The following is a 19,519-nucleotide window of genomic DNA, read 5'->3' as shown; positions in this document are numbered from 1 at the left end:
GCTCACGAAAGCTCCCCAATCTCTGCATGGGGTAGTTGGCTGTGAGCCGAGATCTTTCTGTCTAGCTGTGCTCTCAGTCGGTCATGAACCTCAGTGAGCTCACTCTCCAATTTCACACCCTGAAGTTGTGCTGTGTGTCTGCTGGCCCCCAGTTATTGGGGTGAAAACTGTCAGACATCAAACACACAGGCTGTCCTGGCAATGTAATCAGTATGGTCAAAACAGGGGCTTCCTGGGGGTGCCTGGGTGGCTCATTTGGTTGAGTATCTGAGTTTAAATTAAAAAAAATTTTTTTAATATTTTTTATTTTTGAGAGAGACAGTGACAGTGTGTGAGTAGGGGAGGGACAGACAGAGAGGGAGACACAGAAGCCAAAGCAGGCTCCAGGCTCTGAGCTGTCAGAACAGAGCCCAACGTGGGGCTCCATCTCATGAGCTGTGAGATCATGACCTGAGTCAAAGTGGGTCACCCAACCGACTGAGCCACCCAAGTGCCCCAAGTGTCCAACTTTAGCTCAGGTCACGACCTCATAGCTCATGAGTTCACATCCTGCGTCGGGCGCTCTTCTGTCAGCTCAGAGCCTACTTGGGATTGTCTGTTTCCCTCTCTCTCTGCCCCTCCCCCACTCACACTCTCTCAACAATAAAAATATATTATATGTATATATATTAATGTTTATTTTTGAGAGAGAGAGAGAGACAGAGCGTGGGTGGGGGAGGAGCAGAGGGAGAGGAAGACACAGAGTCCAAAACAGGCTCCAGGCTCTGAGCTGTCAGCACAGAGCCCGATGTGGGGCTCGAACCCACGAACCGTGAGATCATGACCTCAGCCGAAGTTGGACGCTTAACTGACTGAGCCACCCAGGCACCCTAAAAATATATATATATTAAAAACAAAAAACAAAAAAACAAAACCCAGGGGCTTCCCAAACTTTAATCTGCTAGTAATTTTTTTTAAGTTTATTTATTTTGAGAGAGAGAGCATGAATGAGTGGGGGAGGGGCAGAGAGAGAGGGAGAGAGAGAGAATCCCAAGCAGGCCCTGCACTGTCAGCGCAGAGCCTGATGCAGGGCTTGAACCCACAAAATGTGAGATTATGACCTAAGCTGAAATTGAGTCGGGTGTTTGACTGAGCCACCCCGGTGCCGCTATGGTAAGTTTGTTAACCAGCTTTGATTCTTCTGGGGATCTTGGGAAAACGTAGACTCTGATTCCAGAGCTCTGTGGTGGGGTCTAACAGGCTTCCCGGTGAGGCACCCAACCACATTCTGAAAAGCTGGCACCTAACGGACTGTTAGGTGTTGACATGGGGAGAAGGATTGGGTGACCAATTAGCCACTAAAACCCTTCTCACACACTCAAGCGGAGGACACAGAAAGAGATCACGGATCCCACATTGGTCCTGAGGACACTCAGGCAGGGCAGGTGCATGGAGCTCCGTTACCTGTATCACTGTGTTTGCAACAGGAGGAGGCAGGATGGCTTTATGGTTAGTGCCTGTGCCTCAGGGCCAGCTTGTCTCTTTGAGAGCTGTTTTCTTAAGGCTTAACACCTCCACGCCTCGGTTTTCTCATTTGAAAACAAAGATGGGGTACTAACAGACTGTCCTCCATCGGGGTGCGGTGGGACATAACAGGTTACATAAGGGACCCCACTTGTAGATGCCCGCAGCAGTTATTTCCTTCTCTGCCAGAGCTCCAGTCCCTGAGCCTGGGACCTCAGGGGGCCCTGGGCTTCTGTGCCCTGCCTGCATGGTTGTGCAAGCAGCCTTGGGTCTCCTGTTACCCGGGAGCCGGCAACAGACCAAAATAACGGGAGGGGACAAGCGGGGAGGGCCGAGCGAGCCTCTGCAGGGAGTCTGACCAGGTCAGCTGGGAATGCCTGTCAGCCATCCAGGGTGGCTCCTGCGTGGGCCTGGAGGTGGGTGAGTGACTCACGCTGGTGCCCTCTCCACCCCCATGCCCAAATGCTCAGCCCTCCCCGGGCCGGGGCTCACCTAATCCCCACAGTGGGAGTCGGGGGGCATTTGCGCCTGAGCCGAGGGCTAGGGTTGCAGCGTGGTGACTTCACACTCAGCAGCATGTGCAGCTGAGGCCTCCGTGCAGCAGGCTCCCGCGAGGTGGGCAGCGAGGTCAGCTTGGCAGCCGCTGCCTCTCCAGCCCCGATCTGGCCGCAGGCAGCCGGTTTCCCGAGACCCAAGGAAGGGATGGCTGAACAAGAAGCCAGTGGGCTGCAGGTCCTGCTGCGCACGCTTCAGGTAGGAAGGGGTGGAGGGGTGTGGGGCCCAGCAGGCTGGGTCTCTGCCGGCCAGCCTGCCTTTGAGCTGTGCTCCCGCAGAGTCCTCTCTGTCACCAGTGGCCAGTTTGCCAACCAGCAAGAGCACACAGGAGCCAGCAGCAGCTCTCACCTTGAGGCTGACCTAAGTGATGCTATGGTCTTTAAATATTAACTACAACCATGTCGATGAGTGTGCTCTGCTACAATTATTGAACCTGATGGGATTAGAGGCTCGGGCTGAAAGATCCGGGTTTGCTAGAGATGGGCAAGATGGAGAAAACGTGTGTCTGGCAAATGAAGGCCTGGCAGGAGAGCCGTGGGGATCACCTAGAACAACATGGAAGGAAAAGGGGGAGCAGGGGAGAGGACTCCTCTGGGCTTCCTCTGCTCCATGCCTACCACAGGGCTTCCCAAAGAGGGGTCTGCATCAGAACTGCCTAGGATGCCTGCTATGAGTGCGTCCTCCCAGGTGGGATGTGGCCAGAATGAATTGGAATCACCAGGGACAGGGGCCTGGGAAGCTGCCTCCCCTTGTGTGATTCTGTTCACTCCTGGTTGTGAGAATTCTTGTCCTAGAGTAGTAGTTTGCAAACTTGTCTGTGCACTAGAATCACCTGCAGGGTGTTAGAGATTGGTGATGCCTGGGACCCATTCACCAGAATTTGGATTTAATTGGTCTGGGGAGCAATCTGAACCTGATTGGAGCAAACTCCCTAGGTGGACTCATTGTGCAGTTAAGGGCCAGAACGACTGCCCTAAGACTTGGGTAGATGCTTGCACTTAACCTGATTCTGGGAATGCCAGGGCTCAAAGACTGAGAGGTCTTTTGATTCAGGATCCTAGACCTGAAGTCCATAGACAGGCCTCTCCAGAAGATGGGCTTCAGGGACCCCATGGCCCCATCTCCTGATTTAGAGTGGAAATGTTTTGTCTTTACGTTCATTTTCCCCTGCTCTGAAAAGCTGTCTTAGTTTTCCTCTGATTCTTAAGGAAATCTGTATCCCTAAAAAATCTAAGAACCAATAAATCCAACCTTCCAGTGGACAAAAAAACTGAGTCTCAGAAGTGAAATAGCTTCCCCAAGGTCATATAACTCCTTGATAGAGAAACTGAGACTAGCACCAAAGAACTTCTATATCAGGTTGACTTATAGTCTTTTGACTCATTCTATCTGATGCATAAAAGGCAAGAATGCATCTGGGCTAGAAGTATGGGGGGTGGGGGTGGGAGTGGACCTCAAAGTAAATTTGCAGTTGGTGCCGGAAGTCACTGCAGGTTCAACTCAATCTCCTGTATTCCCACCAGTGGGGATTTATAATTGATATTTAGAATGATTGCTCCAGGGCAATGCAAGATTCTCAATCATCAAAGAAAGATTTAATTATGTTCAATATACCCTACTTAGTTCCCAATTAACCAGAACATTAAAATAACCGGAACATGCTTCCCCTGTGTGCTTGGCTGATCAGAATCTAGTTGTAGAATTGATTTGGGTTCCTGGCCCAGCCCTCTTAAAGTGTCTCCATGAGGCCTGTTCCTGTCTTGACAATTAGAACTCTGACATACTTTTAAAAAAGAGAACCCAGAGCAGACGTTCTGTGGAATGATGTTTCACAATGGGTTTGATGCTCTACCCTTGAGGACTGCCAGCTTTCTGGATTGCCAAAATGCTTTTGATTGGGAAATCCCGAAGTTCTTATTAATTCAAGCCAGTACCTCCTTCCTCATGCACGAAGCTGATAGAAGGCTTTGTATTGCTTCTCAAACCTCTGAGGAAGACAGTGGTTATGTCTGAGCAGGATGTGAGCTCAGTATGAGTTCCTTGTGTCTTTCAGGAGCACCCCAGAACATTGCCAAGGGAAGGGAGAAAGAGAAGGAGAACAGATAAACAGAAAAAGCAAGCACAGAAATGACAAATGTCCCCATGACATGTTAGTAGAAATCCCCATCCCAGAACATCACCACTTCTGCCTTTCGGGGGCACAATAATAAAACCAGGTCATGAAGGAATAGTCAGTTTCCACCTGTTACCTTTTGCTGTGCAAATGCGAAAGGGAGACGTGACTTTTCCTACCTCAGTTTATGTACAGCTTACTTCTGTCCTGAAGGTATGAGAATCAGATTTTTACCCAGACATTTTCCAAGTCCCTGATTCACAGCTGAGGTTTGAGGCAGAAAATCAGATTGAGTCTCGAGGGCCTGGGTGAGGGAAGAGGCAGCCCATAGCGCAGGTGTGAGAGACAGAAAGAATTGGACCCCGTCCCCATTTTTGGCACTTACCAGCTGTATGTCCTTGGGCAAGTCCCTCAACCTCTCTGAGCCTTCATTTCTATATCTATAAAAAGAAGACAATAAAAATATGTTCCTCAGTGCTTTGTGCGAGGATGAAGAGAATCCATTTGAAAAGTGTTTGTAAACTATAAATGACTGCTCAAGTGCCTGTAGTTTTTATGACTTCCCCAGTCGAGTCACAGTGGAGAAGCTGGGAACACTAGCCTACCCTTTTCATCAACCTGCCCTGCTTTTTTCCCCGGGTGGGCTCCAGTATACTTGGGTAAAAGGGAGGTGTCTCATTCTGTCCCGCTCGCATGTCTCCATGTGGGTTGAGCTAATGGGAAGGATGGGGAGCTGCCAGGGTAGCAGGATGTGGGCTCCACGCCAGCTCTGATGCCGTGAGCCCTCACCCGGAGGCATCCTACAACATGCCAATTAAATCCCTTATCAACACATGAAAAATGTATCATTATTCGGTCAGCTTTGGCACACTCTGAGCTGCAATGTGGGCACGGTTTTGCTGTTTGCATTTGTACTTTATTATTTTATGTTATAGCTGAAACCAAATTCTAGGTTGGCATCGTTGCCAAATGTGCACAGTGAACTCCTTTTCTCAACTTGGGCTTCAGGAACTTTATCTATTATGGATTGTGAACCAGGCTGCAGGATGTGAAGCTTCCTGTCTTGAGTTAGCATTAAGCTAATATAATCTTAGTATTAAGCTAAGATAATAGAAAACCCGGATGGGACCACAACTTTACTTTTCCCCTTGGACTTCTTCTTCCAAGGATTATTTCCAAGACAACAGGTGATTTCAGCCCCTGGGCTGCAAAGAGGGGATGAGTGAAAAAAACGGTGATTGATATGTTTCATTCACAACTCTTGGGAGTTGTGTTTCAAAACATGTGCTTGGAAATTTCCTTTCTAGAATTCTGTGTGGAAGATGTGGGGATCTCTATCTATTGTACATCAAAAGGGCCAGGTGGCACAGAAATGGAGCTTTCCTTCTGGACATAAACAGAAAGGTTTGGACAAATCAAGGGGGTATTTTTCCTTTAGGTAGCAAGCACTGTTGTACGCTTTCTAGAGATCACAGAATTTATCTCTTTTGGGGAGTCTGAGACTGTCTGAGGGTTTTGGAGAGCTCTACCTCAACCGCAACACAAACATGAAAACAAACTGAAGTCTGTTTTAATTTCAAGCACCAGTAGAAGCTAAGAAAAAGAAAAATCCCATAAGAACATGCATCAAATGAAAAAGGAACAAAGTGGGCAAGAATTAGCATCCGTGTCTAAGGAGTACTTGGTGCCGGTCAAACTAGGGCATGAAGAGGATGGTGGTGTGTGGGCGTATGCTGAGATGGAATTGGAGAGAAACCTTTATTTGGTGTTTTGTTTTTCAAGAAACTGTTGCTTTCATAGCTACTTAAGTTCTTTGGAATTAGAGATTGGAAAAAAAATGAACATTTATTAAGGGTCTGCTCTCTGCCAAGTTTTCACATTCATTACCTAACATCACTCTCTCTGCCACCTGTGAGGGAGGTGTGGTTGTTCTGTCTTATAAAGGAGGACACTGACCCTCAAGGGAAGATTAGGATGCTTAAGGGTCCATGACAGAAACTTAGCAAATCCCTAGAAGAAGGATGTGAAGCATATCTTGTCACTCCAAAGTCCTTCCATTGGACTACATTGCTTACATGACCTAGGGAATGCCCAGTCATTCTTTGTTTGAGGGCACTACTTTAGCCTGATGGAAACTGAAGGTTGAGGTGTATGGATTCTCTATGAAAGGGGGAGTTTTATTTAGAACTAAAATCTTCCATATATTGTTTTGTTATGTGGATAAATAACTCTTGATAAAGGAAGGTAACACTTTTGATTTGGTCAATTAGATATTTTTAATATCCATCCCTCTATCCATTTCTTCATCCATCCCTCCATTCATCTTTCCATCTTTCCATCCATCCCTCCCTCCATCTGTCTTTCCATCCATCCATCCATCCATCCATCCATCTTTCCCTCCATCTATCACTCCATCCATCTTTCCATCCTTCCATTTATCCATCCATCCACCCATCCATGCCTCTATAGCTTTTTATGTGCTAGAAGAGATCCAGAGGAGACTATTTGGTAGGATGACATGTTAAGAAGAGCAAGGTCATTGGATCTTGGCTCAGCCAGGTGAAACTTTTGTGACTCAGGAGAAACTATTGAACTTCTCTTTCCTGAATTTTTTTTCATCTGAAAAATAAGAATTACTCTTCCTACTCATAGGCTTATTATATGTTTAGAGAAAAATGCATGTAAAGAGCTAAGCATGGTGGTATATGTCCGATAAATAGCAATCACTATAATTAAACACAGTCCTGCTCCCATGAAAATACAATGTTAAAATGAAAACGTAGAAGGATAAAAATATTTGTAGAGCAGGTCTGTATGCAATGAATGCCATGGTGAAGGTAAACATCAAAAGAAAATTCTATAGAAGTTGGGAAAAGAAACTCCTCTTGGCTGGAGGTTCAGGGAAAGCCTTGTAAAATGTGTCAGATTTCAGCAGGGGAAGGTATGATTCCCAGAGTGGGGAGGGTGCTCAGTGATCTTCCCCATGCCCAAAAAGTGTGGAGAGGATTCAGGACTTGCCTTGGCACTGAGTTTGATTAAAACTGAAAGTACATGAAGAAGAAGAAAGGAGATAGAAATGTAAGTTTGCCGAAATGCTAGAGTCTTGAGTGCAAACTTCAGATCTAACCATGCCCTTGGGGATGGCTGCCTATCCCTAAATGTGGGTGGTGGTGGCCACAGGACATTCAGCCAAGGCAACAGTTCTAAAGCTAATTGGTGGGTTTGAGCCCTGCGTCAGGCTCTGTGCTGACAGCTCAGAGCCCGAAGCCTGCTTCGGATTCTGTGTGTGTCTCTCTCTCTGCCCCTTCCCTGCTAGTGCTCTGTCTCTCTGTCTCTGTATCTCGCTCAAAATAAACATCAAAAAAAAAAATTAAGCTAATTGGACAGCGGGTCTTTTGACATGAAGGTGTCACTGCTTTCTCTTGTCAAGTAATGTGATGTGTTCCCCCCAACCTCCCCATCCCTGACCTGCCTTCTGTCCCTGGTCCTCTTCCTATCCTGTCCCCAGCCTCCAGCCCCAACCTGCAGACCTTTCCTGTCACCTAACTCAATTCTGCATCTCACCCCAAACTAAGCCTATTTCTCTTCCTAATCCCACCCTGGGAGAAAGCCTGGGATGTTGAAGCTCAGGGATTGGGAAAGGAGAACTGTTTTAAACATTTCTCTCTCTCTCTCTCTCTCCCTCTCTCTCTCCCTCTCTCTCTCCCTCTCTCTCTCGTTTTGTAATTTGGAAGGAACAAATTATGTTAGAGGCAGCATTCAAATGTTCTTGTGTCAAAGCAGCTCTGATCACATGGCTATATTCCAAAGACCAGCATTGAGTTGAAAAGTCCTTTCCTCACTTGGGAATTGAGAGCAGTTGGCATTTCTATTCCCTGAGCCCAGATTCTGGATCTGATTGCTTCCTTGAACACCCACCTCCACAGGGCAGGGGCTGAGGGACATGGGGCCAGCATTGCTTTGAGATGTAATTGGAAATTTGGCATTACTGATGACGTGTTGAAGCAAATGGCCAACAGAGAGACCCACACCCACAGTAGGAATCTGTAACCCGGCAACATTTACTCTACAATTTACTCAGTTACTAAAACTGGAACCACTCTTTTTTTGTTATGGTGGTAAAATATACATAACATGAAATTTACCGTCTTAATCATTTCTAAGCTTAGCGATCAGTGGCATTAAGTATATTCGTGTTGTTGTACAACCATCACTGCCATCTGTCTCTAGAACTTTTTCAATTCCCCAAACTGGAAACTTGGTACACATTAAACACTAATTTCCCACTCCCCCAGCTCCTGGCAACCACCCTTGTACTTTCTGTCTCTGTGAATTTGACTATTCCAGGTACTTCATATGAATGGATTTTTATGGTGTTTGTCCTTTTGTGTCTGGGCTTATTTCACCTAGCATGATGTTTTCTAATGGAACCACTCTTACAAAAGCTAAATAGTCTAGTTGGGGCCCTGGAAGTTGGGGACATTTGTAGCCAAGGAGGGGAAGTTGGTCTGGGTTGCCAGTTACTGTATCTGTAAGGGTGGAACAGGTGTCTACAATTCAAGCAGGCTGGGGAGAAATGCACCCTCTCGGGTGTGACCTCCAGATCCTTTTGTCAAACCTGAAGTAAAGGAAGTTGAGGGTTGGTGGGATCCATACTTTTTCCTTGAGTGATAAAATATCACTTCAAATTGATAGATCTCCAAGCCACACTCTTGTTAGAGAAAAGGGTGTGTATGTAGGATGAGGGAGAGATTAATAGCAGAGATGCTGGGAATAAATGAACAAGTGGAACAGGGGCACCTGGGTGGCTCAGTTGGTTAAGTGTCTGATTCTTGATTTAGGCTCAGGTCATGATCTCATTGTTTGTGGGATCGAGCCCTGTGTCAGGCTCTACATTGACAAAGTGGAGCCTGCTTAGGATTCTCTCTCTCCTCTCTCTCTGCTCCTCTCCTGCTTTCTCTCTCTCTCTCAAAATAAATAAATAAATCTTAAAAAAAAAAAGAATAAGTGGAACAAAGGACATGGAAGAAAACAGAATGGTACAAAGTATGTGCTCACTACATATTTTTCCTTTCTGTCCTTCCTCCCTCTTCCCTCCCTCCCTCTCTCCCTTCTTTCTCCTTCCCTCCTTCTTTCCTCCCTCCTCTCTCCCTCCTTCATTCTCTCCCTCCCATTTTTCTTCCTTCCCCTCTTTCTTTCCTTTTTTAAAATAATTTTTTGCAAACTGAATCCATCCACATAGCTAGTGCCCAGATGAAGTAATGGTAAACTCCATTACTCTTAACCCCCTTCAGTCACTTCTCCCCCATTGTGGCCAGTAGCCTCGTTTCTAACACCACAGATTAGTCATGCATGCTCTGTACTTCATATAAACAGAGCACTGCAGCCAATCCTCTTTTGACTCAGCATTCTGTACTTCCTCCATGTGGCTGCCTGTAGTGGCAGATTGTTCGTATTCTCATTGCCGAAGAGCATTACATCATGTGAATATGCCACCATTTATTTTGTCCTTTCTAGAGTTGATGATACTTGGGGTAGTTTCCTTTTTTGGGTTCTAACAAACAGTGTTGTCGTGAACATTCTAGTACATGTTTTTGGGAGCACAGGTATGCATGTCTGTTGGGTATACATCCAGGAGTGGAGCTGATAATAAGTTTAGTAGGAAAGAACACTTTTCAAAAATGGGTGCTCCAAAATAAGCACCTATTAGCCATGTAAATACCATTACTTTGTGAGAGTTCTGGACCTCCACATCCTTTCCCAAATGTGCTCAATCCATATTTGTAGTTGGACCTGGCTTGAGATTCTTTGCATGGAGAGACTTTGTCAGATTCACATTCTGTGTGTTCAGTTCCCCCCTATGTGGTCCCCCTCATAGTAATAGTTAAAATAATAACTTACATTTATTGAACAGTCAGGAGCTGTGCAAAGTCCTTCACATGCATTGTATCATTTAGTCCTTGAGGGAACCCTAAGAGGCAAGTAGTATTCTCATCCTCATTTTAAAGCTCTAAAACAGAAAACTGGAGAGGTTGACAAATTTCTCACTGTCACAAAGTGAGTGAGTGGCATTGCTGCAATTTGAGCAGAGGGACTCTGACATCAGTGGTATTGACAGGTGTCAATCTCCAGGTGTATTGACTCTCTGAGGGAAAGGAAGGGCATTGAGAAGAATCTGAACCAGTTTTTCCAGGTGGTAAGTGTCTACTGGGAAAATCCGGCCCCCCCCCCCGCCCCCCGACTTGGCATACCTGGGAAGGAGAGCAACTGTCCCTGTGAGGCTGGGAGGATTGGCCAAGAGGGTGGAGAACAAGTGCCTAAGGCAGGGGTCAGCAAACTCGGTCAAGGCCAGATAGCTAATTTTTAGGTTTTGCAAGCCATAGGACCTCTGTCGCCAACTGTTCAATCCTGTCGCTGTAGTTGTAGATGACATGCAAGTGAATGGGCATAGCTACGTTCCAGTAAAACTTTATTTACAAAAATAAAGGGCCAGATTTAGCCAGTGGGCAGTGGTTTGCTGAGCCAGTCTGGAGGCCTTTGGGCATCAGCCTGGTAAGAAAGGTGGGAGGTGGGGTGGAAAGAGAGAATGGTGCAGCGGGGGCCTGCTGAGATGCAAAATGCCATGAGTGGGGGAGCTCCCCTCATCTTCCATGGGTGTCCTACTCAATAACCAGGATATCCTTCTTGCCAAGGCATCATATCAAATGATGCTCTGGATGTCAGAGTTCCTCTGGGGGCAAGTCTTATAGAACCTGAAATGCACAGTTTAGAAGCCACATCCCGAGTCATTTCTGCTGCTGTTGCCTTCACTTCTCTGTGTATTAGTGGACATAGTGCTAGTGTCCATCAGCCCTCCAGGGGTGGACTTTCAAGGCCATTTTATCAGCATTAAATCAGTTTCAGAGACAACTGTTCTCCACTTGGTTGTATCCAACAGCAGTACCAGCACAAGATATGGTCAAACAAGCACTTCTCAAACTAGATTCTATAGAACACCAGTTTCTCTGGGATGCCAATGCCCTCACAAAGGGTCTTAGTGACAGATGGATTTGAAATGTCATAAATTTACTAGATTTCTTTACTGAAAGAATATTAATCTTCTAAAATCTTTTTAAGCATTTATGTCTTTCAGCTCTCAGTTTAAATGTCCTTTACTCAGAGAGAATTTCTCTTTTTTTTTTTTTAATTTTTTTTTTCAACGTTTATTTATTTTTGGGACAGAGAGAGACAGAGCATGAACGGGGGAGGGGCAGAGAGAGAGGGAGACACAGAATCGGAAACAGGCTCCAGGCTCTGAGCCATCAGCCCAGAGCCCGACGCGGGGCTCGAATTCACAGACCGCGAGATCGTGACCTGGCTGAAGTCGGACGCTTAACCGACTGCGCCACCCAGGCGCCCCTCTTTTTTTTTTTTTTAATTTTTAATGTTTATTTTTGAAAGAGAGAGAGAGAGAGTGGGGGAGGGGTAGTGAGAGAGGGAGACACAGAATCGGAAGCAGGCTCCATTCTGAGTTGTAAGCACAGAGCCGGACGCGGGGCTCAAACTCACGAACTGCAAGGTCATGACCTGAGCCGAAGTTGGACGCTCAACCGACTGAGCCACCCAGGCACCCCCAGAGAGAACTTGTCTTGATGGCCCAAGTAGCCACCAGATCCCGAAGTCTCCTTTCCTTAGTTTGACACTGCATAGAACTTATATTCTCTGATAATTCTTTGTTTCCTCCCGTCCTTCTTCCATCAGGGTAGCAATCTCATTTGTCTTGTTCACTCCTTATCTCTACTGCCTAAAGCACTATCTAAATCATAGTAGGCGCTCAATAAATGTTTGTTAATTGAATAATAAAATGCACATGGTATATTGAGTTGGGGATATAATATATAGCATTTCCAAACCATCTTGGGGATGGGATAGTTTTTATGGTAAAACCCCACTAGTGTCTCATAGGATATTAGAGAGCCATGGAGCATATTTAGGAAATGATGACTATAGGCCAATGCTACATTAAATCACTGCTGGTCCATGAGTGTTGAATTTCTCCTGGTCTGGAAACTGACTTCTGGCATGTTGAAACTATTCTGACCTGAGTGCTTACAAAGTTAGTTCTACTGGAAACCTAGGGTCATTTCTCTGTTTAGTGGATTCCACTAGCCAATGACTCTGCCAACTGTCTGCAGGTCTTGAGTAGACATGAATTCTGGTCCTTGATTGGAAGGAAGAACATAAGCGACAGATGTGGAGGTTTAGAAAGAGTTTCTTCCTAGAGGTCACGAGATCCATTCTGCTTCTGATCAGGACGCCAGGTGGTGATAAGGATGGCATTAGCCTCAGGTTTCAGATGAAAGGCAAGGTCAGATTTCATAGTTGGGGTATCTGATGAAACTTTCCCTAGGGGACTTGGGGAGAAGGCCGCATCTCCAATAAATGTCCAGTCATGAGCTCTCTCCCCACCTTTCCAAAAACAAAAGAAAAGAAAAAAGACTCCAAGTGGTGTTAACATCTCTAATCTCTGGATCGCACCAATCAGTACAGTTCAATGCCCTGCACTTCTGAATCCTAATCATATTTTTTTTGAATCCTAATCATCTTTATTCCATCCCTTTGAAGACGTGAATTAATCTAAGTAGTTCCTATGACAATGCAGATATCTTTCATTTCTCATAAAAGAAAGGCTATAAGCAAATCTCAATTTGTTCTTGACTTTCTTTATTAAATCATAAAACATGTATTATACATCCTCATATAATTGGTACATATCATGTACTGGCATATATACTATATATATTGTATAGTATATATATATTATATATATATATACACACTATATAGTGTATATATATATAATATATATATATATTGTATAGTATATATATATACTATATGTATATATAGTATATATATATTCTAAAGGAAAAAGATTCCCCAAGTGACAGCTAAAATTTTGCAATGAGGAAGAGGCTAAGATGATAATATTTGAAGAAAAACGGGTATTAAAATTGAAAGAGTGTTTTTGCTGTGAGCCACCTACATTTGTTGAGCATTTACTCTGTGCCAGAAAATATTCTAAGCATTTTTCATGTTATCTCACAACACTCCTATAAGGTAGGTACAATTACTATCCTCATTGTACAGGTGAGGACCATAAGGCACTTGCTCCCTATAAGTAAGAGAATCAGGGCTTGAACCCAGGCACAGCTTGGTTCTAGATTGCTATTACTCATTGCTATTACTCATCAGGCTACAGCGTTCCTTTTCCTTTTATCTGTCCTTGTTACCACTAAATAGTTTTTTTCCTTATTAAGGAAGTAATACAAGGAAGGGGCTAGGTGAATGAGCGATGTAGGTGAAGGGGATTAAGACGTATAAACTTCCAATTATAAAAAATAAGTCATGGAGATAAAAAGTACAGCATAGGGAATAAAGTCAATGATAGTATGATAATGTTGTATGGCGACAGATGGTCACTACACTCAATGTTGAGAGCATTGTTTAATGTATCAAATTGCTGAATCACTATGTTTTATGCCTGAAACTAATATAGCATTGTATGTCAACTATACTTCAATAATAGAAATGAAAAAAGTAATACAAGATCATTATGATAAAAATTTATTAATATATAAATATAAATTATAGGGAATAAAAATCCCCCCATCAAGTCCTATTCCTGAAGACCAACACACAAGGGTCTGCTGTCTTTTCTTTTAGATGGTTATACACATGCGGCAATATGTATATTTCTATAACTATGTACCTATGTCCCTATCATTTTAACACACTGTTGTTCAATTTGCTTTTCCAACATATCAGTTTAATTGAACATCTTTCAAAGCAGCACATACAGATTCAGCTCAATATTTTGTGGTAATTATATAGTAGTTTAGTATATGGATGTACCATATACTAAATAAATATAAGTACATTTTCTTCTAGCGTTTCACTTGAATTTGACTTTATGTTTTTTATTCTTTGATGTTAGATGTGTTACATTTCAACAGTCAGCTCTTCAAACTTTTCTTTAATGGATTATTATTTTTTTTACATACAGTGTTATATTAGTTTCAGGTGTATAATATAGTGATTCAATAATTCCATACATCACTCGGTGCTCATCACGACAACTGCATTCCTTAATTTTCATTGATTATTTTTGACCATAAGACATACTTTTCCCCATGATCTCACTCTCATACTTAATGATGTTTAAATTTAACCTGGCACCATTCTCTTTTTCTTAAGTCCTGCTGCTTTCCTAGAGCTTCTCTGCCATACCACACTTTACCAGCATGCGGCAAAACAGTTAAATTTATATCCTTCAAATTTCTTTCCTGGAAGATCCCAGTTCAATAGCATCCAATAGAGCTCTGCTTGATAATATTTGGAAGCTTTACATTTGACATAAATGTTTATTTTAAATGAACATAAAAAGGTTTCTTGGCTGGGTTTCAGGAGGCCGGAGCTGATTTTAGATGCTGCCACTGACTTTCTGTTTGACTTGAATCCCCTGGGCCAGCATCCTCTGTATTTTGATAGTTTTCAGATTTCAGTGCTAGGAGATTTTCCCAGCAATATCATCTGCTTCGTTGGTATATTATGACTCTCTTGTTATGGTTCGTTCATTTATCGAATGACTCTGTTGTTCCAGAGGCCGCACTAGGTAGTGGGTGGCAAGGTTCTCAGAATATTATCAACCATGCACTATCCTATTGAAAGACTCCTGAATGCTAATGACTAATGTCAGGAAGGATGAGATCCAGAATGCTGTGGTCACACCTGTCCCCCAATGCTCCGTGGACCATTGTGTTCTGGGGCGACTGGCTGAGAACACATTATTGTCATTACTCCAAGTCTCTGGAGGAAGATCTGAAGTCTCAGCACCTGTAACATGTTCAGCTGTGTCTACACACCTTTGTTAATTCATATGTAGTCTTTTTTTTTTTTTAATTAAAGGGCAATGATTCTCAATCTCTTAATTCTTTTGTTTTTCTTCCAGGAAGCAGGGAATCATAGATCACATTCTGATGGCATTGAAATCTAAAGACACTTTCCCCCAGATAAATGCACAAGCAAACTTTTGTGAATAATTTCAGGGTAACAAACCACACCATAAGGTTTCACTTTCTTGAGGTCTTTATTTGGGTTTGTTTCATACCATGGAGCTCTTCAAGGTCAGAATAGTAGAGGTAAGTTCTTTTTTTTTTTCTAATGTTTTCATTTATTTATTTTGAGAGAGAGAGAGTGTGTGTGAGTGGGGGAGGGGAAGAGAGCGAGGGAGAGAGAGAGAACCCCAAGCAGGCTCAGCACTATTAGCCCCTGATGTAGAACTTGAACTCACAAACCATGAGACCATGACCCAGGCTGAAATCAAGAGTCTGATGCTTAACCGAGCTACCCCTGAGCTACCCAGGGGCCCCAATAGAGGAAAGTTCTAATTGCATAAGGGAACCCCCACAATTCTATCCAATTGAGATATTCCCCTCATGTTTCCAAAATGGGTGCAATATTCTTGCCTCCATAACACAACCTGGTCTTTTATACCTGATCTATACTTGTAAAAATCATAAGTACCTTTGATAGATCAACTGAAATGTTACTTTCCCTCTAAAAAACCCCCTTTCCTGATAATCTGAGTAGATGATATTTCTTCTCCCTCTGAGGTAACCCACAAGCATCTGTACTTCTCTCTTAAATCATCTGTTCTTTGCTTTGTTATAAATATAGATGTTCTTTATCTAGTCAACAAACTTTTATTAGGCATTGGGAATCCCAAAATAAATATGACATGGTCCTTGTCCTCCCAGAGCTCATGGTATGAAGAGGAACCAGATATATATTTAAGAATCTCCCAAAAGTTGCAGACCCTGTGCCTGGGAAAGCATACACATACACTTAAACCAAGCAATTAAATCTTAGAGGATTTGCCTACAGTTTGAATAAGAATTTATGCCATGTGACTGCTTGGGTCGACATATGAATAAATGATTATAGAGCATTATTATAAATAAAGAGATAACAACATGCCCAGTGTACTTTTGGAAGAAGAGGAATCTCAAACAATCTCTAACCTTCCATGAACTTCTGCTCCTGAGTAATAGATTAGATAATTCAGAACAACCCTTGCACTGGACCCAATTAAAAAAGTGTGGATAAAACAGGAATACTTTTTCTGAAGAGCATTAATATTCTAATAAGATAATGAACATTTAATGGACTAAGGTCAGGAGAGGTGGGAAACCCAGAGAGGTGAGCAGAATTCTGGGTCTTCTGCCTTGGAGGCATTTACTGTTTTGGAAGGTGTGGTTGGAAAGACTGAGTTGTATGTACATTCTGTGGCCTTGCGCATCTAGAGGTACAAGAGTTGAGACAGGACTTGTCAAGAGTAGGGACCCTGGAAAACTACTCCCTACCTTTGAGCTGATTCCTGAAGGGCTGCTTCCTAAAAGTAAAGGTAAACTAAACACCAGCTAATCTTCACATTGGCCCATTTTTCACCCTGTCTGCGTGGCCTAGAAATATCTTAAGAATTAGACAGGTGACCTCAGATCCCTAGAGCTTCTAGGTGCCTGGTAGTACAAAGTAAAATCTCATTGGTGGAAGAAAGTGTCATACTAGGCCTTACATAAATTCTACCAATAATTTGAAAACTAGGCCCAAGGGGAAATAAGTCCATATGAGTAAATATCACAGAAACAATATGACAGTATTAGACCCACCAGCACTCCAAAAACTGGAATTATCAGACCCAGAATGTAAGAGAGCTTCGGTTACTACATTCAAAGAGATTAAGATCAAGTGTGAAAAATTTGGCAGTGAACTATAATCCATCAAAAGTGATATGGAAGATTTGAAAAGGAGCCACATGGAAATTCTTGAACTGAAATTAATATAAACTAAATTAAGAACTCAATGGATAGGTTTGGGGCGCCTGGGTGACTCAATCAGGTAAGTGTCCAACTTTGGCTAAGGTCATGATTTCATGGTCTGTGAGTTTGAGCTCTGCATTGGGCTCTGTGCTGACAGCTCAGAACCTGGAGCCTGCTTCAGAGTCTGTGTCTCCGTCTCTCTCTGCCCCTCCCTCACTTGTACTCTTTCAAAATAAATGTTAAAAAAAATTAAAGAAAAAAAAAAAGAACTCAATGGATAGGTTTAACTGCGGTTTAGACGTGGCTGAAGAAAGAAGTGAAAATCAGGTCATCAGAAATCATCCAGAACAAAGCACAAAAGGTCAAAAGGATTGAGCATGCAGAAGGGCAGGTAAGAGCCGTAGAGGATAGAGTGAGAAGATCTAACTTACCTTTAGTTGAAGTACTCGTAGGACAGGACAGAATGGAGTAGTGATATTTAAAGAGATAATGATAGAGTCTCCAGTCTTCAATATGCTATCCATTCCTTGAAAATGGAGATAGTACCTACCTTACTCAAGTCTGTGTTCCATGAAACACCTAGCAGTACTTTATTGTTTGTTGAATTTGTCGGGTGAGGAAACCTTATTATTTTCTATTTCATTTTACATTTTTGGAATCATGTTGGAAGTTCCTTTAAAATGGTATATCTTTAAAGCAATATTGGGAAATTACTGTCTGAATATAGATATACATTCAAATATCCAAATCTCTGTATTTGCACTTGCCACTCCAAAACTTAGAGCTTAATCTACAGCTGACACCATGGATGAAGTTTACGCTCTTGTTTGAGATTTGATGATTCATTTCTGACCCAAAAAATCCCCCTCAAACTCATATATGTTACCTATTATCATATTCCATTTGTTTTCTTGCTGTTTAAGCTTTATAGCTGACTTTGACAATGTGTTATAAAATTCTAATCTGGCCACAGGTAATTAAAATGTTCTAGGGATGTCTGGGTGGCTCAGTGGGTTAAGCATCTGACTCTTGATTTCTGCTCAGGCCATGATCTCACGGTTTGTGAGACTGAGTCCTGTGTCGAGCTCTGTGCTGACAACATGAAGCCTGCTTGGGATTTTCTCTCTCTCTGCCCCTCCCCTGCTCTCACTCAAAATAAATAAATAAACTTAAAAAACATATATTTTAAAACGTTCTATTTACTTGCTTTTGCTCTGTTCTCCTTAATGATATGGTATTCTGATAAGTAACTTCATATTTTCCTTTTTTTTTTTTTTTTTTTTTAAATTTTTTTTTTTTTTTTTTTAAAGCGGGCTTTCAAATTTTTTTTTTTTTTTCAACGTTTATTTATTTTTGGGACAGAGAGAGACAGAGCATGAACGGGGGAGGGGCAGAGAGAGAGGGAGACACAGAATCGGAAACAGGCTCCAGGCTCTGAGCCATCAGCCCAGAGCCCGACGCGGGGCTCGAACTCACGGACCGCGAGATCGCGACCTGGCTGAAGTCGGACGCTCAACCGACTGCGCCACCCAGGCGCCCCTATATTTTCCTTTAAAATAGGAAATGCAAAAGATGCCTGGATGGCTCAGTCAGTTGAGCATCTGACTTTGGTTTTCGTCATGATCTCTCTATTGGTTTGTGAATTTGAGCCCCATATCTGGCTCACTGTTGTCAGCACAGAGCCTCTGTCCTCCTCTCTCTCTCTGTCCCTCCCCCGCTCATGCTCTCTCTCTTTCAAAAATAAATATTTAAAAATAAATAAATAAAATATAAACTAGGAAATATGATGTTTTATCAGTTTCCCGGGAAACAGATTTGGAGACAGAGACTTGTGTGCAGGAGTTTCCTGGAGGAGTGCCTGGGGTCCATACACGGGGGAATTAGGGAAGCAAGATTGGACAGAGGGAGGAGTTGAAATGCAGTGTAGCCACAGCAAAGGCTCCGTCTGATCCCACAGGGAGTTCTGGAACTTGGCAGGTCCTTTGGCAATTGTCCTGTTCTTCAGCAGGGTGAGTGAGCCCTTGTACCTCTGCCCTTGCACCAGGGACCAGTAGTTGGACACAGGCTGCTTCCACATATGGGACATGGCCTTAAAGACTCTACCTGACAGCAATTCCCAGAGGCAGGGCACAGGTGAGAGGTGCTAGTCACTAAGGTTCCCTCCAGCGGTGGGGAGTGGGGGGTGGTATTTGTACCTCAGTCCTGAAGGGGGGACCAAGGAGGCGCACTGACAGCATCCACTCTACGTGATCACCCATGACACTGGGCAACAGGAGGCCTAAGTCCGAATCTTGGCTTTGCTGCTAATTGGCCATGTGATCTGGACCAGCCATATAACCCTCTGGGTCATGGTTTCATCATCTTTAATGTTTTCTTTTTTTTAATGTTTATTTATTTTTGAGAGGGGGGAGGGGCTGAGGGAGAGGGAGACAGAGGATCTCCTTGCTGTCAGCAGACAGCCCCATGTGGGACTCAAACTCACCAGGAG

General features: G+C 43.4%; 1 protein-coding gene across 2 annotated transcripts in view; it reads left to right on the top strand.

Moving 5' to 3' along the window:
- Positions 1 to 1,931: 1,931 nt before the first annotated feature.
- The window catches only part of AGBL1 (AGBL carboxypeptidase 1), an 843,774-nt gene continuing 826,186 nt past the window's right edge, over positions 1,932 to 19,519 (top strand). For both annotated transcript variants that reach the window (XM_045448714.1, XM_045448713.1), the window contains exon 1: positions 1,932 to 2,256. In XM_045448714.1, the coding sequence (XP_045304670.1) occupies positions 2,206 to 2,256 (51 nt within the window). In that variant the 5' untranslated portion in view covers positions 1,932 to 2,205. The remainder of the gene's footprint in view (positions 2,257 to 19,519) is intronic.

Source organism: Leopardus geoffroyi, chromosome B3 (assembly GCF_018350155.1).
Source record: "Leopardus geoffroyi isolate Oge1 chromosome B3, O.geoffroyi_Oge1_pat1.0, whole genome shotgun sequence".
Taxonomy (NCBI): domain Eukaryota; kingdom Metazoa; phylum Chordata; class Mammalia; order Carnivora; family Felidae; genus Leopardus; species Leopardus geoffroyi.
This window is presented reverse-complemented; position numbering and strand designations above follow the sequence as displayed.